This window comes from Macrotis lagotis, chromosome 1 (genome assembly GCF_037893015.1).
Source record: "Macrotis lagotis isolate mMagLag1 chromosome 1, bilby.v1.9.chrom.fasta, whole genome shotgun sequence".
NCBI classification, from domain to species: domain Eukaryota; kingdom Metazoa; phylum Chordata; class Mammalia; order Peramelemorphia; family Peramelidae; genus Macrotis; species Macrotis lagotis.
Window position 1 is genome coordinate 520810929 of NC_133658.1, and position 16771 is coordinate 520827699.

At 34.1% G+C, this 16771-nt stretch overlaps 1 protein-coding gene across 1 annotated transcript in view; it reads left to right on the forward strand.

The window, feature by feature from the left end:
• Positions 1 to 16771, forward strand: part of CFAP47 (cilia and flagella associated protein 47) — a 931170-nt gene that overhangs the window by 77712 nt on the left and 836687 nt on the right. The window contains exons 11-15 of the mRNA XM_074210630.1: positions 24 to 176; positions 415 to 607; positions 706 to 793; positions 14963 to 15179; positions 15603 to 15847. Of these exons, the coding sequence (XP_074066731.1) occupies positions 24 to 176; positions 415 to 607; positions 706 to 793; positions 14963 to 15179; positions 15603 to 15847 (896 nt within the window). The remainder of the gene's footprint in view (positions 1 to 23; positions 177 to 414; positions 608 to 705; positions 794 to 14962; positions 15180 to 15602; positions 15848 to 16771) is intronic.

Consider the following 16771-nt stretch of genomic DNA (forward strand, 5'->3'; position numbering starts at 1 on the left):
GATGTGACATTTTCATTTTTTAGGACCATTTTCACAAATGTTCCGAGATATAATTATGTGGATACTGACTACACTTATACTAAAGAGGAAGAAATACGAAAAAAAGAAAATAAACACTACTATTCTAACCTTACTCTGAAATTGGCAAAGCGTAAAATGAAGAAAATGTTAGAAAGGTAAAGTACACTTCCTAAAATAAGAAGAGAAAAACTAGTAGTTTAAGGAGTCAGAAATTCTTAATTTATTTCCCCTTCCCATTAATTTGAAGACATATTTAAAAGTATTTAGTAGAACAGAAAATTTCTGTTAATTCTTTAGCAGAGAATTTAAATTTTCTTAGTAATAATTTCAAAATAAATAAATAAATATATATATATTTGAATCTATACTTTCTAACATCTTTTGGCATTTTAGTAGAGCATTTAGACTCTCAGATAATGAGATAGATATTGGCATGGAACCAGAAGAAAGACTGAATTCACCTCATCTTTCAATTACACAATTATTTGAAGAGATGACTGAACCGGTAAAATTGCCTATAAGGGAAAGTTCTCTACTAAGTACTCAAAATTTGGTAGCCAAAGAGGCAGAATCCCTGCAAGGAAATGTAAGTTTAGTATGAATCTATAAGTATACTTAAATCAGTATAAGCTAATACTGAAAAATTAATTTTTTATATAAGAAACCATTTGTCATTTCTCATAGGTTGTTAATCATAGTCTAGTCAGTCCACAAGCAAGAGAAGAGTGTAACTTAATGTTGACACCAAAGCAACTTCATCAAGTAGTAATTGGTAAGATCTGATAAAATACCACAGTGCTTTGGATAATATTATTATAGCCATATCATCTTAGACATGTAGTATTTAAATTGAATTCTGTTAGAATTGCACTTTAATATAAATGTGTCAAGAACTTTGATTATTATTACCATTTATGAATATCATTACATCAGGTTTACATTTAATCTGCATTAATTTTTGGCTGCATAAATAAAGCAAATTTTAAGTCATCCTTGTAGAGTTTCAAAATAGAACTGCTTTAAAAAGTTACTGACCCTTCATTTTTAATTGTATTTTTATGTCATCAGTTGTTTAATAGAGAAGGGGAAAAAAAGCTCAATAACACCAAACACCAATCCTCTCTTCCCCTTTTAAAATGTTCTTTTTATTTGTGTTGTTGTAGTCATTATGTATTTGTCTGGTCATAAGTCTTTTTATACTTCTCTGAATTCTTCACATTGTTTCTCATAGCACAATAATATGCCATCACATTTTTGTGTTATCATTTGTTTAGCCATTTCTCAATGGATGACCATCTTCTTTGCTTTTAGTTCTTTGTTTTAAAGAAAAGAGTACTGTTGGCTTTCTTTTCTTTTTTCTTTTTTCTTTTTTTTATTTCTTAATGTTATTTTGTTTTTGCCTGTCTAAACAGGCTAGTTTCATTCACACATTTGCAGAAGATGGAGAAATTTAAAAGAAAAGAAAACTAATGAAGTCCAGAAATTGTTTATGTACAGGCTGGCCATCAGGCTGCAAAAGTCTATTGGCAGAAAATCTGATTGCCTTACTGAATCCAATGCCTGAATATCTTCTCAGTTTTGCATTTTTTTTTTAAAGATTTTGAGTTTTACAGTTTTTCTCCCAATCTTGCCCCCCCCCCCCCCACAGAAAGCAATCTGTCAGTCTTTATTTTGTTTCCATGTTGTACATTGATCCAAATTGAGTGTGTTGAGAGAGAAATCATATTGTAGGGTTCTGGGTTTTAATCCACTCTGCTATTTGCTTATGTTTTAAGGGAGAGTTCATCCCATTCACAGTCAAAATTATGATTACTAATTCTTTATCACCCTCCATGCTATCTTCTCTCTGTATTTTCCTCCTTCCCCCCTTTATCTATATTCCCCAGTATTTTGTTTCTGAATATCACCCCCTTCAGTGTGTTTGCCCTCCTATATGACTTCCTCCCCTTTCTTTCCCCTTTCCCTTTTTGCCTTTTCCCTTCCCTTCCTTTTGTTAATTCCCCTTTTCCCCCTCCCCCTCCCTTTCTCCATCACCACGCCCCCTTTCCACTTTTAATACTTAAAAGGTTAGATGTTTTTTAAGTTAACTTTAAGCCAAGTCTGATGAGAAGAAGATTCAAGTGTTTCTCATCTCCTCCCTTCTTTCCCTCTATTACCATAGGTATTTTGTACCTCTTAATGTAATGAGATTTACCCCATTCAATCCCCTCCCTCCTCCCATCTCCTTCCTGTCCCCCTTTTTAAGAAGGTAGTGTTTTTAAAAATCATTCTATCTGAGTCATAGAAAATTCTGAGTATCCGTCACTTCTATCTAAGTACATTCCATCTAATAGAGTTAAAATTCTTGAGAGTTATTAGAGTCTTTCTCCCAAGTGGGGTTAAAGCCAGTTACATCCCACTGGATATCAGTCTCATGGATAGGTCATGAATGTCCATCACTTCTAGCTAGGTATATTCTCTCTGTTAGAGTTACAGTTCTCAAGATTTATGAGAATCTTTTTCCCCATGCTGGGATATAGCCAATTTCAACTTCTTGGATAGCAGTATTTTTTTTTCTTTTACTGCCCCCCCCCTTTTTTTAACCTTTTCATGTGTCTCTTGAACCTCCTGTTTGATGTCCAAATTTTCTATTTAGCTCTGGTCTTTTCATCAGGAATTTTGGGAATTCTTCCATATCGTTAAATGTCCATCTTTTTCCCTGGAAGAGAAGGCTTAGCTTTGCAGGATAGTGGATTCTTGGCTGCATTCCAAGCTCCCTTGCTCTTTGAAACATCTTGTTCCAGGCCCTTCGATCCCTTAATGTTGATGCAGCCAGGTCCTGTGTAATCCTTACTGTGACTCCTTGATATTTAAATTGTTTCTTTCTGGCTGCTTGCAGGATTTTCTCTTTTATCTGATAGTTCTGGATTTTGGTCACAATATTCTTTGGTGTTTTCAATTTAGGATCTTTTTTTGGAGAGGATCGATGTATTTTTTCAATAACTACTTTTCCCTCTGGTTCCATGATATCAGGGCAATTTTCCATCACTAGATCCTGTAATATTAAGTCCAGGCTTTTTTTTTTCTCTTCAATGTTTTTAGGAAGTCCAATAATGTTCAGGTTGCCCCTTCTTGACCTATTCTTGAGGTCAGTGGTTTTGCTGATGAGGTATTTTACATTTTCTTCTATTTTTTTCTGTTTTTTGATTTTGTTTGACAGGCTCTTGCTGTCTCATGAAGTCATTAGTTACTATGGATTCCATTCTTTTTTTTAGGGAGGAGTTTTCTTCATTAACCTTTTGCAATTCCTTTTCCAATTGGTCAATTCTACTTTTGAAACAGCTTTCCATTTGACCAGTTGAGGTTTTGAGAGAATTATTTTCTTTTTTCATTTGCCCTATCGAGGATCTGAGAGATTTATTCTGATTTTATATTTGTCCAATTGTATTTTCTAAGGATTTGTTTTCTTGTTGCAAGGTATTAATCTTTTCTTGGGTTACTTTTGCCAATTTTTCCAATTGATTTCTAAACTCCTTCCTTATTTCTTCAAGGGAGTCTTTCTGTACTGTAAACCAGATCATATTTTCCTCAAAGGTTCTAGGTCTCTCTAAGTTAGGGTCTTTTCCTTCCAGGATTTTTTTTATGGATCCATCTTTCTGCTGACCCTTTCTTCATTTTGCTAAGACCTTGAGTTGGGGATGGGCTGGTTCACAGGGGTTTGGTGTTGGGATTGCTAGAGGCTTTACTCACTGAGTGCAATTTTTCTGGCTGGCCAGTAGGTGGTACTGGTTGCTTTCTCTAGTGTGTCTGTGACCTTGATTGAGGCCTTCTCCCTTAGCTTGAAGGGAGGGGTTGAAGCTATTGAATCCTTTTGCCTTCAATCAGTGGTGATCTTTACCCTGGGGTGAGGTCATTCCTCTCCTTATTGTCAGCTGGGCTGGTTCTTCTGTTCACACACCTGTGACTGAGGCAGAAGTAGTCTGCAATTGTTTGTTCTGGGAAGGGGCCTCAGCTGCAATGGAGGTGTGGACTCAGAGTTCCTCAGACTCAAGGAACCCAGGGATGGTGTCTGCAGCTCTCCTGCAGTGGAACTCTCCCCCAGCCCTGTTGGCAAGTTCTAGAGGGTCAGCACCAAAACCAATGCCTCTGCTCTTTAGTAGACCCAAGCTCCCTCAGTCTAGCCCCACTGCTAATCTAGTTGGTCCATCTCTCAGGCCCTCAGACTCCCCGGCTCCAATTCATCTGCCAATCTGGCTGATCTGGGGCTGATCCACCCTCTGCACCTGCCCGGATTCACCTGCCTGAACTCACCCAAAGCTGCAGAAGACAAATCTCCTGGCTTTTTCTCCTGGCTTTTCTTTCTGGGTTTTGTGGGATGGATTTCTGTTAAGAGGTTCATTTCATATGGTAGATGGGGAAAGTTCAGGAGACTTTAGAACTGTGCCTGTCTTCTCTCTGCCATCTTGACTGGAAGTCCCCTGTTGGCCTTTTTTAATGATGATTATGGTCATATTAATGAAGTATAAAATGATCATTATGGCTTGAAGAATTGTAAAACCAGTTCTTATGAATTTTCAATGTTTTCAATAACATTTTCAAATATTCACTTAATTCCTATTGACAACACAGTATCTTAACTTTTGCTTAATTTTGTAAAATCCTCACCATTTTGGTCTTTTCCATTTTGCATTGTTATAAATGATGTTAGATTAACCAATGGATAGAAGTCTTTTATCCTTAACTGTGCAACTTAATTATCTATCTGGAAGCAATTTTTTCTTTTTTGAAATTCTATGAAATGATATTATTATAGTTTCACATTTTATTTTGAATTGTAGCTATTCATATATGCATCTTATTTCCTCTATTAGATGTTAAACCATGTAGACATGGTCTGTAATGACTGCATTCTGATGCTCAACAAATTTCTGTTGAATGAATTTTCAATACTATATATATATAATTAATATTGTTATTATAATACTATGGACAAAGTCACTCAGTCATTTCTTCATTTGTTAATCAGAAATATTTTTTAGCACTCATTTTGTACAAGAAATTATGCTAGATACTGTGTGGTTTGTTTTCCTGGTCTCTAGGAGATTATAATTTAATTGGAGAAATAAGACATATACAAAATACATAGATTATTATTGCAAGTTATGATAGTCTAAAATAAATGATTTAATAGTGATATGGATAAGTTCAGAAGAAGCCATCAAGTATTGTTGGGGTTTTCAAAAGTTTTATTTATTTACTCAAAACTTTTAATATGACAGACTTAAAAAACACAATTGGATTTAAATAAGACATGGAGTTTGAAGAATGGACAGGATTTGAGCTAGATCTTAAGCATTAGTAGTATTATGATAGGTAGATATGAAAAAACAAGGCATTTTAAGCAGAAGATAGGGTATGAGCAAATTCCAAGCAATGGAAAAATAAAAAAATATATGAGTAAAATATGTTTAAAAATGTAATGTCATTAACTGATCTAGAGGAGGAAATCAATTGTTTAGGGATGTCCTGATCAATTTTTGCCATGACACTCAACCCCTCTGTGAGGAATATGGGGGTATTTGAGTTCCACAAGAATATGAAGGGAGATTGTTAGTTTACATTACAAAGACTGAGGTCTGCCTGTATTGTTGTCTATGAGCAGATATGTGAGTTAAGACTTACTTCAACCTGATCAAAACCTGAGATTGGGTCAGATCTGCCCCAACTAATTCTGAGTTAACCTTGGGTCTTCATCCTTCTCTGCACATGCTCAAGGAGGTAGCTATTCTTGCTCATTAGTATAATGAGCAGGGTGACAAAATGAATGGGGGTGAATGTTTCAATTAGATTTGTGACTCCAGCCATTGAGCACGAAGGGGAAGGACTTTCTTCCTTTTTTTTTTGATTTTTAAAGATTTTATTTATTTTGAGTTTTACAATTTTCCCCCTAAATCTTACTTCCCTCCCCCCACCTCCCACAGAAGGCAATTTGCCAGTCTTTACATTGTTTCCATGGTATACATTGATCCAAATTGAATGTGATGAGAGAGAAATCATATCCTTAAGAAAGAAACATAAAGCATAAGAGATAGCAAGATCAGACAATAAGATATCAGTTTTTTTTTAAAACTTAAAGTTAATAGTCCTTGGTCTTTGTTCAAACTCCCCAGTTCTTTCTCTGGATACAGATGGTATTCTCCACTGCAGACAACCCCAAATGGTCCCTGATTGTTGCACTGATGGAGTGAGTCCATCAAGGTTGATCATCACCCCCATGTTGCTGTTAGGCTGTACAGTGTTTTTCTGGTTCTGCTCATCTCACTTAGCATCAGTTCATGCAAATCCCTCCAGGCTTCCCTGAATTCCCATCCCTCCTGGTTTCTAACAGAACAATAGTGTTCCATGACGTACATATACCACAGTTTGTAAGTCATTCCCCAATTGAAGGACATTTACTTGATTTCCAATTCTTTGCCACCACAAACAGGGCTGCTATGAATATTTTTGTACAAGTGATGTTTTTATCCTTTTTCATCATCTCTTCACAGGGAAGGACTTTCAAAGTGTATATAAGACCTAACATTTCTGGGATTCGATGCCCCTCTCTCCTTGAGAGAAATGTGCCATTTATTAAGACGTCTTAATAAAAAATCATTTTAATTATTCTGGACTAAGTATCTTGGAGCTATCTATAATACCTCTGATAAGCATTTGCTATCCCCAACAAATCAAATGGGGCATTCTTGGTACATTTATCCACAATGTGATGGGTGGTTAAAGAGCTAGCTGACCCTGAAACAAGGAAGACCTGAATTCAGACCCTACTTCTAATGCATACTGTGTGTGGGACCCTCACCAAATCACTTAACTCTCAGCAACTGTCTAAAACAATAAACTGCAAAGAAAATGCCTACCCATACTGGTAGAAGGAAAATTCTTACTTGGAAGTTGTTTATGGCTATAAATTCAAGATCAGGTCTCTATCTTTATACCTATTTTCCATCTAGATATATTTTTTAGTGTTATAGAGGGCTTCACACATTAAGATACAGATCTTGGACAATCTGACAATCAAAAAATTTAATTTATTACAAAAATTAGTGGATCACCGAGCAAGGAAAGCCTCTAGTTATTCATGTTTATGGTATCCTCCACTTTGACACATAAGGTGTCCTCCAGTTTGACAACTGAATTTATCTCCCTTAGAGCACTGAGCAGGTTTTTTGGGCTTTCTATTTTAGGGCCATCAAAACCTTTCAACTCTTTTTTCAGTCTGGGAAAAATGAACTCTCAGGGGACCATGTAGAGAATGGCTACATGAAGAAGAAGAAAGAAGAAAGAAAGAGGAAGAAAGAATAAGGAAGAAGAAAAAGAACAAGAAGAAAAAAAGAAGAAACATGATTTTCATTTTATGTTTTGCTATTTCCTCCTCCAGTTCATTTTATAGATGAGGAATGGAGATGTGCAAGGTTAAGTGACTTGCCCAGGGTCACATGGTTCCTAAAATAATTTAAATTCCTCTGTTCATTAACAGAATTTTTACATCATTTTATGTTCAATAACAGATTTTATATCATTTTGTTCAAAAGAGGATATATTTAATATTTTTCCTTTCCTCCATCTGTGAGGTTTTTCTTGTCAGTAATAAATATAATGTAGAATAACATAATATAACATTATTAATAAACATTCATTAAACACTGGAGATAAAAAGAAAGGCAGAAGACAAGTTTCTGTACTTAGGCAATGTAAAGGGGAAGAAAATATGTCAAAAGTTATTTTATGCCAACATACCACTATATCAAAAGTGCCTTATTTCTGATAATTTATATGTATCAAAAGCACTAGAATCAAGGGGGACAAGGAAAGGCCTTTATCTAGAAGTGGAGTATTTTGGCTGATCTTTGAAAGAACCCAAAAAGGCCAAGATGAAAAGACAAGGAATTCCAGGCATGTGGGGTAAGTGGAGGGTGAAAGAGAGTGACATGCAGTGAAAAATTCTAGAGTTGGAAATGAAGTGACTTGTTTGAGTAACTTCAAGGAGGTTGCTGTCCCTGGATTACAGATTTCATGACAAATGGGAGGGGTGAGGATTGAGAGAGGAAAAAGGTATAAGAAGGCTGAAAAGGTAAGAAGGCAGTTTATATGAGGCTTTGGACAATGAGGATTTTTTTATTTGATTCTCAAGGTGATCCTGGAGGATGCTCACCTGGTACATGGTCAGAACTGGTCTATTGGGAAATCACTTTGACAGAAGTCAGGAGAGACTTGGGACATGGAAATAAATCAGCAAGTTATTGCAATAATCCAGGTGTGAAGTAATGCTGTCCCAGACCAAATTGGTTGCAGTGTCAGAGGAAAGAACTGACAGACTTTAACAGTAGATTGAATTCTGAGGGTGAGAGATAGTGATGAGATAGAGTAAGAAGTTGAGGATGGCAAGCTAGGTTGTGAACCTGAGTGATCTATATGCAAGTTAGGAAAAGTTGAAGGTTTTTTGGGGAAAAAAATCTGTTTTTTGGACATGTTTAGTTTAAGATGTCTAGTGAATATCTGGTTTCAGATGTCCAACAATTACTTGGACATTGAAAATCAGCAGAAAGATTTGTCTGGATCAGATGCACTAATCACCAGTATAATGATGTTAACTGAATCCATGGGAGCTGGATAAGATCACCAAATGAAATAGTATAGAGGAAGGAAAAAGTGATTCAGTCAGTAAACATTTATTAAATGCATATACTGTGCCTGAGTTTACAAATTCAAAAAAGAAAGTCCCTTCCATCATGGAAAGGAAATTGAAAAGTACAGAGGTAGGGATGAAGCTAACTCAGCATAGGGGCATGGCAGAGAAGTCTCAAAAGGGTTGCAACTGGTGGGAAATGAGGACCCAGGACAAAGAACCCTAAGTGGGCATGACCTAGATGAAGTTCCAGCAAAGGAGACAGAGAAAGAGCGACTGAGCTATAGGAGGAAAACTAAAAAGAAGTATCATGAAAATCTAGAGAAGAAAATTATCAAGGTGAAAAGCTCCATCAACGGTATCAAAGTGTAGAGAGGTTAAAAAAAAAGATGAGGAATGAGAAAAGACTCAAGGCAATTAAGAGATCAATAGTAATTTTAAAGAGTGCCATTTCTGTTGAATGATAAGGTTGGAAGACTGATTGCAGAAAGTAGAGTGTTGCCTTGTCTCAATCACTGATACCTCTAATCTTTTGAGTTCATTTGAATCTAAAATATTTTATTTCAATCCCTCATTTAACTCTGTGGCAATTTATATTTTTCAAGTGTTTTTCAAATGGGGCAAATGAATAAGAATTTATATAGTTCCTGAAGTTGCTCCTTTTACAAATATTATCTCATTGATCCTCACAACAATTCTGTAAAATAATTGCTATTTATTTCACAGTCATGGAAAATGAGGCAGGGAGAAAGGAAATGACTTGTCCAAGGTATAGTTACGTATTTTTTTAAGGCTGGATTTGAATTCAAGTCTTTCTGACTCTGGGTCCAGTGCTGTGTCCACTCTGCCACCAGCTATTTCTTACAGACAATTTTTTTGGATTTTGCTTTCCTATCTTTTCTCTTCTCTTCAGTTATAAGTGCCAATTTTTCTGTTTTCTGAATCCTATTGTCTTATCCTTTTTTCCTCTGTTTCTAGTCTGCTCTATAAAGAGAGTGATGAGAAAGGAATGTACTTAACACCAGTGTGCTCAGCTTGATTCAGCCTACTGTTTACTCCTTTCCCCTTTTTCTCTTCTCCTCCCTAGACCCCATAGATTCTTACCCTTTATATCCACTTAAATCTGTGATTCTTTTTTTTTTTTTTTTTGCAAGGCAATGGGATTAAGTGACTTGCCCAAGGTCACACACCTAGGTAATTATTAAGTACCTGAGGCTCCAGGCTAGTGCTGTATCTACTACCTTACCTAGCTGCCCCTAAATCAGAGATTCTTAACTTTTTTTTTTTTGTTCTGTTATGGGATTCTTTGCTAGTCTGTTGAACCCATTGGACTCCTCAGAGTTCTTGTTACTTACATTCATAATTGAAGGAAAAGACAAATTTCCATTTAATATTTAATGAAAATATAGACCTTTTTTTTTCTAGTTCAGGTTTCTGGATCCTTTGTAGACTTTTCCTATTTTTAAACATTTATTCTCTGAAACAAGTCTCAGAATCTAGTGATATACCATCTTTTCCCTGTTTTTTCTTGCTCATATTACTTGAACTCTTAAAATGTGTGGTCATACTTCTAGTCATTTACCCTAGAAAGACTAACTGTATAAAGTACATATGTACCCAGATATACAAAAAAATTATAGCAACTCTTTTTGTTATAGACAGAAATCAAAGTGGGTGCCCTTCTGAGGGGCAAACTGAGGAATGTTTGAAAAATTATGTTATATGAATGTAAAATATTATTCTATAAGATTACTACTACAGTAGATTCAGAGAAATCTAGGAAGACTTGTGTGAAATAATACATAGGAAAATAAATAGTACTGGAAGAACAACTTTCACAATGATCAAAATAATGTAAAGGACAACTTTGAAAGACTTATTTCCTTGATCAATGATGGGACCAATCATGTCTTCAGAAGTCTGTTGACTTATACTTCCCATCTCTTGGCAGAGGATTGATAGACTAGAGATCTAGTAAAAGAGTTAGAGGTCTAGTTTAAAAAAAGAGTTCTAGAAAAAGATATTATCAGACATAGCCAATGTGTTGTTTTATTTTGAAGGGACTTTAGTACAAGGGATGGAGTGTGTGTGTGTGTGTGTGTGTGTGTGTGTGTGTGTGTGTGTATGTGTTAGACTGTTTATGCATGTGTGTTTATGGGAGGGGGTGGATTATAATGGTGACACAAAAAAGGTCATTAATGAAACATTGAAAAAATACAAAACAGAAAAGTTTAAAAGAAACAGATAAGTGGGAAAACTTCTTAAAGAGGATATTAATTTAAATAAACATTTAAAATAACCTCACTGTATAGCTTCACATAATGATCTTTTCTAATCTTTATACATTTAAATGTTTTATTTTTGATGCTTTTAAATTCTTAATAAAAAATTAAAAAATAAAGATATTGTCACTTCCTTCCAAGGTTCCTATCTCTTAAGTGGCCAGTCAATTTTTCATTGTTGGTTATAATCAAGTACCAAATAACAGCCCCCTTCATTGCTTATTTTACTTTTGAAGAATGAAATTGTCTTTAAAGCAAGTCAAGATTTTTCAACTGCTCTCTATCTAGGAAAGAGAGAATTTTTGAACAATCTGGTTGGCTGAAATTTCCTCATTCATATTCTATAATGTTTATGAGATCTGTTGCCCCCAAATCCATCATTCACTAAGTGGTCTAAGGGCTAGGTGATAAGCCTGGTGGTTCATAATTTTGCTTCTCCTTTTTTTTTCTCCCTCAATCTTTGTCCAAATGTTAATCTTCCCCATGGTTTATGGATTTTCTATTATACATTTATCTTTCTGATAAACAATTTTACTCCAACACATAAAAATTTGTTTTCTTGGAACATATCCATCTACAGTCATATTTTTTTTTGTGAATCTCAAATGCAATCAGATTTGCTCATGCACTAGGATTCACTTGACTTATTATCCACATATTTGCAAATAACATTGGAAATCATGACTTTTTTTTAAATAACTCTTGTTGTATATACTGTCTCCTGGAATTTACCAGTTTTTTTCACTTTACTCTTTTTTCTATGTCACTGTGTATATAGCTTGGATATTTAGACACATGACATAGTGGAAACCAATCAAACTTAGGAGAGAATTTAGAGAAAACTTGCCCAGGATAGAAATGTGTGCCTAGATTAGGTTTCTTATGGTTAGAGTAAACAATATCATTTATAAATCATTGATTCATTTGAGCAATAATGATAATAATCATAACTTACATTTCTACTTAAGTGCTTTAAAGTTGGCAGACTGTTTTTACTCAAATAATCTTATTTGATACTCACAACCACCCTGTGAAAGAATCTTTAAGTAGATACAAGTCACAAGTGTTCGCTGTGCCTTAGACTATCACTTCTGATAGATCACATTCTGATAGAGGCCTTTTATCCAGCAGGTTGTTTTCTCTTTTGAGATGTCTTTCTTTGCTTTTTCTCTGAACATTCTCTGAACATTCATTATATTTGAACCATGATTAACCACAAGCTATGATAGAGCAGAGTTAGTGCTTCTTCCTAAAGTCCTAATACAAACAGTTGTTGCTGTCTCTGAGGATTGCAAAAATCTAAACCTTTTTTGCCTCTTCCTTATTCCTTCTCTCATGGTTTATCAGACTTCACCTACTATATCTTGTCTTGTTCATATATTACATCATTTCTGCCAAGTGGTTTTTATTAGTTAACAAACTATTCCTACTTTTAGTTACTGTATATACTTATAAGGTATAAAACTAAAATTTTTTAAAAAGATATTCCATAATGAAGACTTTCCATTAATCCCAAAAGATTTTCATCTAGTTAATATTAGTGCCATTTTTATCATATATAAACAACAGAAATATACTAACTGAAATGTTCTAAAATTATATTGAATTTTTAAAATTAAATTGATTTGATTCAACCAGCACTGCAGATATTGATAAAATAAAGCACTTTATTTTCAGTATAAATAAGAATTTAGTTAATATAGTAGGAGCCCTTTAATAAAATTGATCCAGGAATAGAATTAACAGCTCCCTTCTGGGCAAACTGTATTATATAGGAATCTCAGTCTATGTGGTATAGTAAAAGCACTTTCTGGAGATCTACCTCTCCAGAGGTAATCTTTTCAGCCTAAGTTAAGAAAATAAGAAAGAAACCTTAGCAGTCTAAATAAAGACCTTAAAATCCATACACTAATACACATTTTACTTGATAGAATGCCCTTTATGACCTCATTCAATACCTGATTTAATCATATTTTATACATAACCACAAGAAAAATAATATTTTGCTAGATGACTTTTTAGTACAATAAAGAGGATTGAAGGACCAGGGATTGTCCAATATACTATCAGATCAAAAGCAAGATTGGAATAGAAAAATTATTAAAAACAGATAAGAAAACAGGCACAACTACATTGTGGTATTTAGTTTATGATAAATAGATATCACTATATTAAAGCTGAATAGAAAATTTGATGTCCATGATGATGATATGCAATCATCAAGAACAAGTTAAATAATTTTCAATGTGTGTTTTGAATGGCAGATTATTAAATTTTTCAGTGCAATTTTTTAGGTCTCAAAATTGGCTACAAAGGCTCAGTTTATCATTTTGTTGGCTGTCTAGATTTAAGAAAGTTATGGAGAAAATGTTGTAAAATAAACTTAAGAGTGTGTCCTGCATTCACTTCCCTCCTCAGTCATTTGTAAAACATTTATCAATATACTAATGAGTATAAGCTTTAGTTATCTGAAAACTGATATATTCATCAACAGATATTTATGGGGATGTCCCGTGAGGTATTAGAAAGGGTACTGAATTTCTAATCAGGAGACTTGGATTTAAATTCCAATCTTGCTATCTTGAGAGGTCAATTAAAATTTTCAGGTTTCAGTTTTCTCATCTGTAAAATAAGGAGTTGGACCAGATAACCTGGAAGATCAGACTCAGCTCTAAATCTATAATGTTCTGATTAAATGCTTATTATGACTAAAGACACTGTATTAAGTTTTGGAAATACAAAGATAACAATTAGACAGTCCTTACCTTTAAGGAGCTGACAAAGAATCTGATAAAGTGCATTTAATCAGGGAGATATATTTGGAAAATTTTCAATGAAAATGTTGAGTAAAAGAAACTTTAGTAGATATATATGTTACAGAAAATGATTTTTCCTATAGCATATACATTCCTTGGTACATCGACAGGCTATCTGTCTAATATTAAAGCTAAAATTAGATTAGTGACAGAAATTTCCTCATTAACAACTTCTAACAGAGATAAACTGCATCAAAAAAAGTGACAGTTTAAATGTTGGTAGTACACATGGGTGTTGCAATGTTTATTAAAGAAACTCCTCCTCATAGTTGTGTAGCTACTTTTTTTTAATCACCAAATTGTTTATATGATTAATATTTAGTTGTTTATATATATTGAATGAGAAGCATTATGGCATAGTTGTTCATCTTTCATTCTTAACTAGGACTAATTACACCAGGAGGATGATATCTTAACTTTCAAATGAATTGTATTTAAGTGAGGCAGGGCTATGCCAAACCTCTTTCCTCCAGAGTTATCAGAGTCCAGTGGCAAGAAATAGATAAGACAACTAGTGATGGTCCTGTATAAAATGGAAGACCTTGGTCTTTTAAAGCTAAAGTCCTTCCTAGGTTTCAGTTGTTCTGAAGTCATATATAGAAAGGACTGGTTCTAAGAGTTAGGAAGACATGGGTTTAAGTCTTCCCTCAGACACATGCTACCTTTGTTATCCTTGACAAGTCACTTAGATTTTTACTGCCCAGAGTTACTCTCTGTGCCAATAAATTATGATCTGCATTAGTAGAGAATTTCCACAAAAGGAATAATGAAATCCCAGCGACTACTCTTGCCCCAATATTTTTATTTAATACATTTTAGTAATTAGCATTATTAAGATATTTTAGTGGGGGGCGGCTAGGTGGGGCAGTGGATAGAGTACTGGCCTTGGAGTCAGGAGTACCTGAGTTCAAATCCCACCTCAGACACTTAATGATTACCTAGCTGTGTGGCCTTGGGCAAGCCACTTAACCCCACTGCCTTGCAAAAAAACTTTAAAAAAAGATATTTTAGTGGATAAAAATATGTTGCATTTAACATTCTGTTATGAAAACAGAATTAATCTTTTAAAAATTAGAGTAAAAAAATACAGCCTCAGAGTGAAAAATCAAATGATCAGATTTGCTTGCATTTACCTGAAGCAATTTAAAAAATGGCATTTTATAATTTTCTCCTTCTTTCAGGTCCATCTGTCCTTAACTTTGGTGATATTTGTGTGAATTGCTTATGTACTAAACCAGTGCATGTTATAAATAATCTGCCTCTATATATTGTGGTGCGGTTAGAAATTGATCATGAAGAACTAAAGAATACAAATCCATTGTCCTATGTGGTTCCACCTGCATCAAATACAAGCATTCCAATAGTATTTGAGAAGACCACCCTGGGGACATTTTGGAAGTAAGATGCCTTTTTGTTTCTTGATTTATTTGGTCAAATACTTTTGATTTTCAAACTAAGAGATTTTAATTTGATCTTATTTGTCTGTCTGTCTCTGTCTATCTTTATGGCTGCCTATATGCTTCCTTGATTCTTTTGTATAGTATTTCTTTTTTTTTAAACTTTAATTTTTCGGTTCCAAATTCTCTCCCTCTCTCCACTCCCTTTATAAGCATCAAGAATGCAAGAGATACAATACCCAATTTTTTTGTGTAACATTTTAATGGTACTTTTAATGCAAATATTTTTCTTTGAGTAACTCTAGGAATATTATCTATTAAATAATTTACTGTGGAGCTCCATGTTATATGCCTTTATATATAAACTTGAATCTCAATAGTAAAATAATACATGCATTATGGGAATTTTTTAAATACATTACAGGTCTTTCAGTTTCACCATAAACAATATTCCCAGTGGAAATATCCTAGTAAAGGCAGAAGTAATGCCTGTGGCTCTTGAGCTATCAACTAAAGAACTGGTTCTAAGACCTACTCGAGGCTTCTTGGCAAAAACAGGATATAGGGGGACAGTCAGATTATATAATCACCAAAACTGTGCAGCTAAATTTAAATGGAAACCACTGATCCAAGAAAATGGGATTGCATTTTATATACGTCCAGCTAAAGGTAGAGTGTGTTTTATTTTTGTTTATTTGTTTGAAAACCAATATTAAAAATATATGACAATTGCTAATAGTTGGTTTGTTCTTTGATTTAGAACAGATGTTATGATACTCTATCTTAAAGTCAGGGTCCATTTTTTCCTTACAGATTAAGCTTTCCTTAGGAAAGCTAATAGGATGACTCCTATTTAATGGAATTTCCCTGAAGAGAATAAGGAATTTAGTATGAATTTGTAATTGAATATGAAGAAAAACCTATTTTTCCTAAACCAATAAAATCCAGAAAATTTTTTCATCCTTTGACACCCTATCTTAATTTTTCTTAAAGCTTATAAAGTTCATAAGTGCTTAAGTATTTATTAAGTATATTTTATTCATTATTTAATACAAATCACTATTCAAGGCCTTAAGAAAGATTCAAAGAAAAATAAATTATTGTATTTGTTCTCAATTTTAAAATTTTGAAGAGTTTATATGGTCTTCTAATCTTCTTGCTGTTTCTGAAAGATTCTATGATTCTCAGTATTTAATTGCATCTATATTACAGTTAAACTTTGGTAATGAATCTCTGATAGTGATCAGTCATTTTCTGATCCCAGTTTTGATGGGGCAAATATCAATTAGGGCTGATAATAATCAAAGTTTGTCTTTTGTTCTCTTCCTCAGTTTTCCTGTTGATTGACATTCTTCATCTCATCCTTAATGAGATGGATTTTGATTCCTGGAAAAATTCTAGGACATATAATTAAAGTGGCATTTGTTAGTATTTAGAAAGGAAAGCAGTAGTCACTAACATCAATATATACATCCCACAAACGAATAAGGTCATATCTTCTTTTAAAAGGATTACTAGGTTAGTGGAAAAATATACCTGGACGTCAGCAAAGCACTTGCCTGATTTCTCTCACAATATCTTTGTGGACAAAGT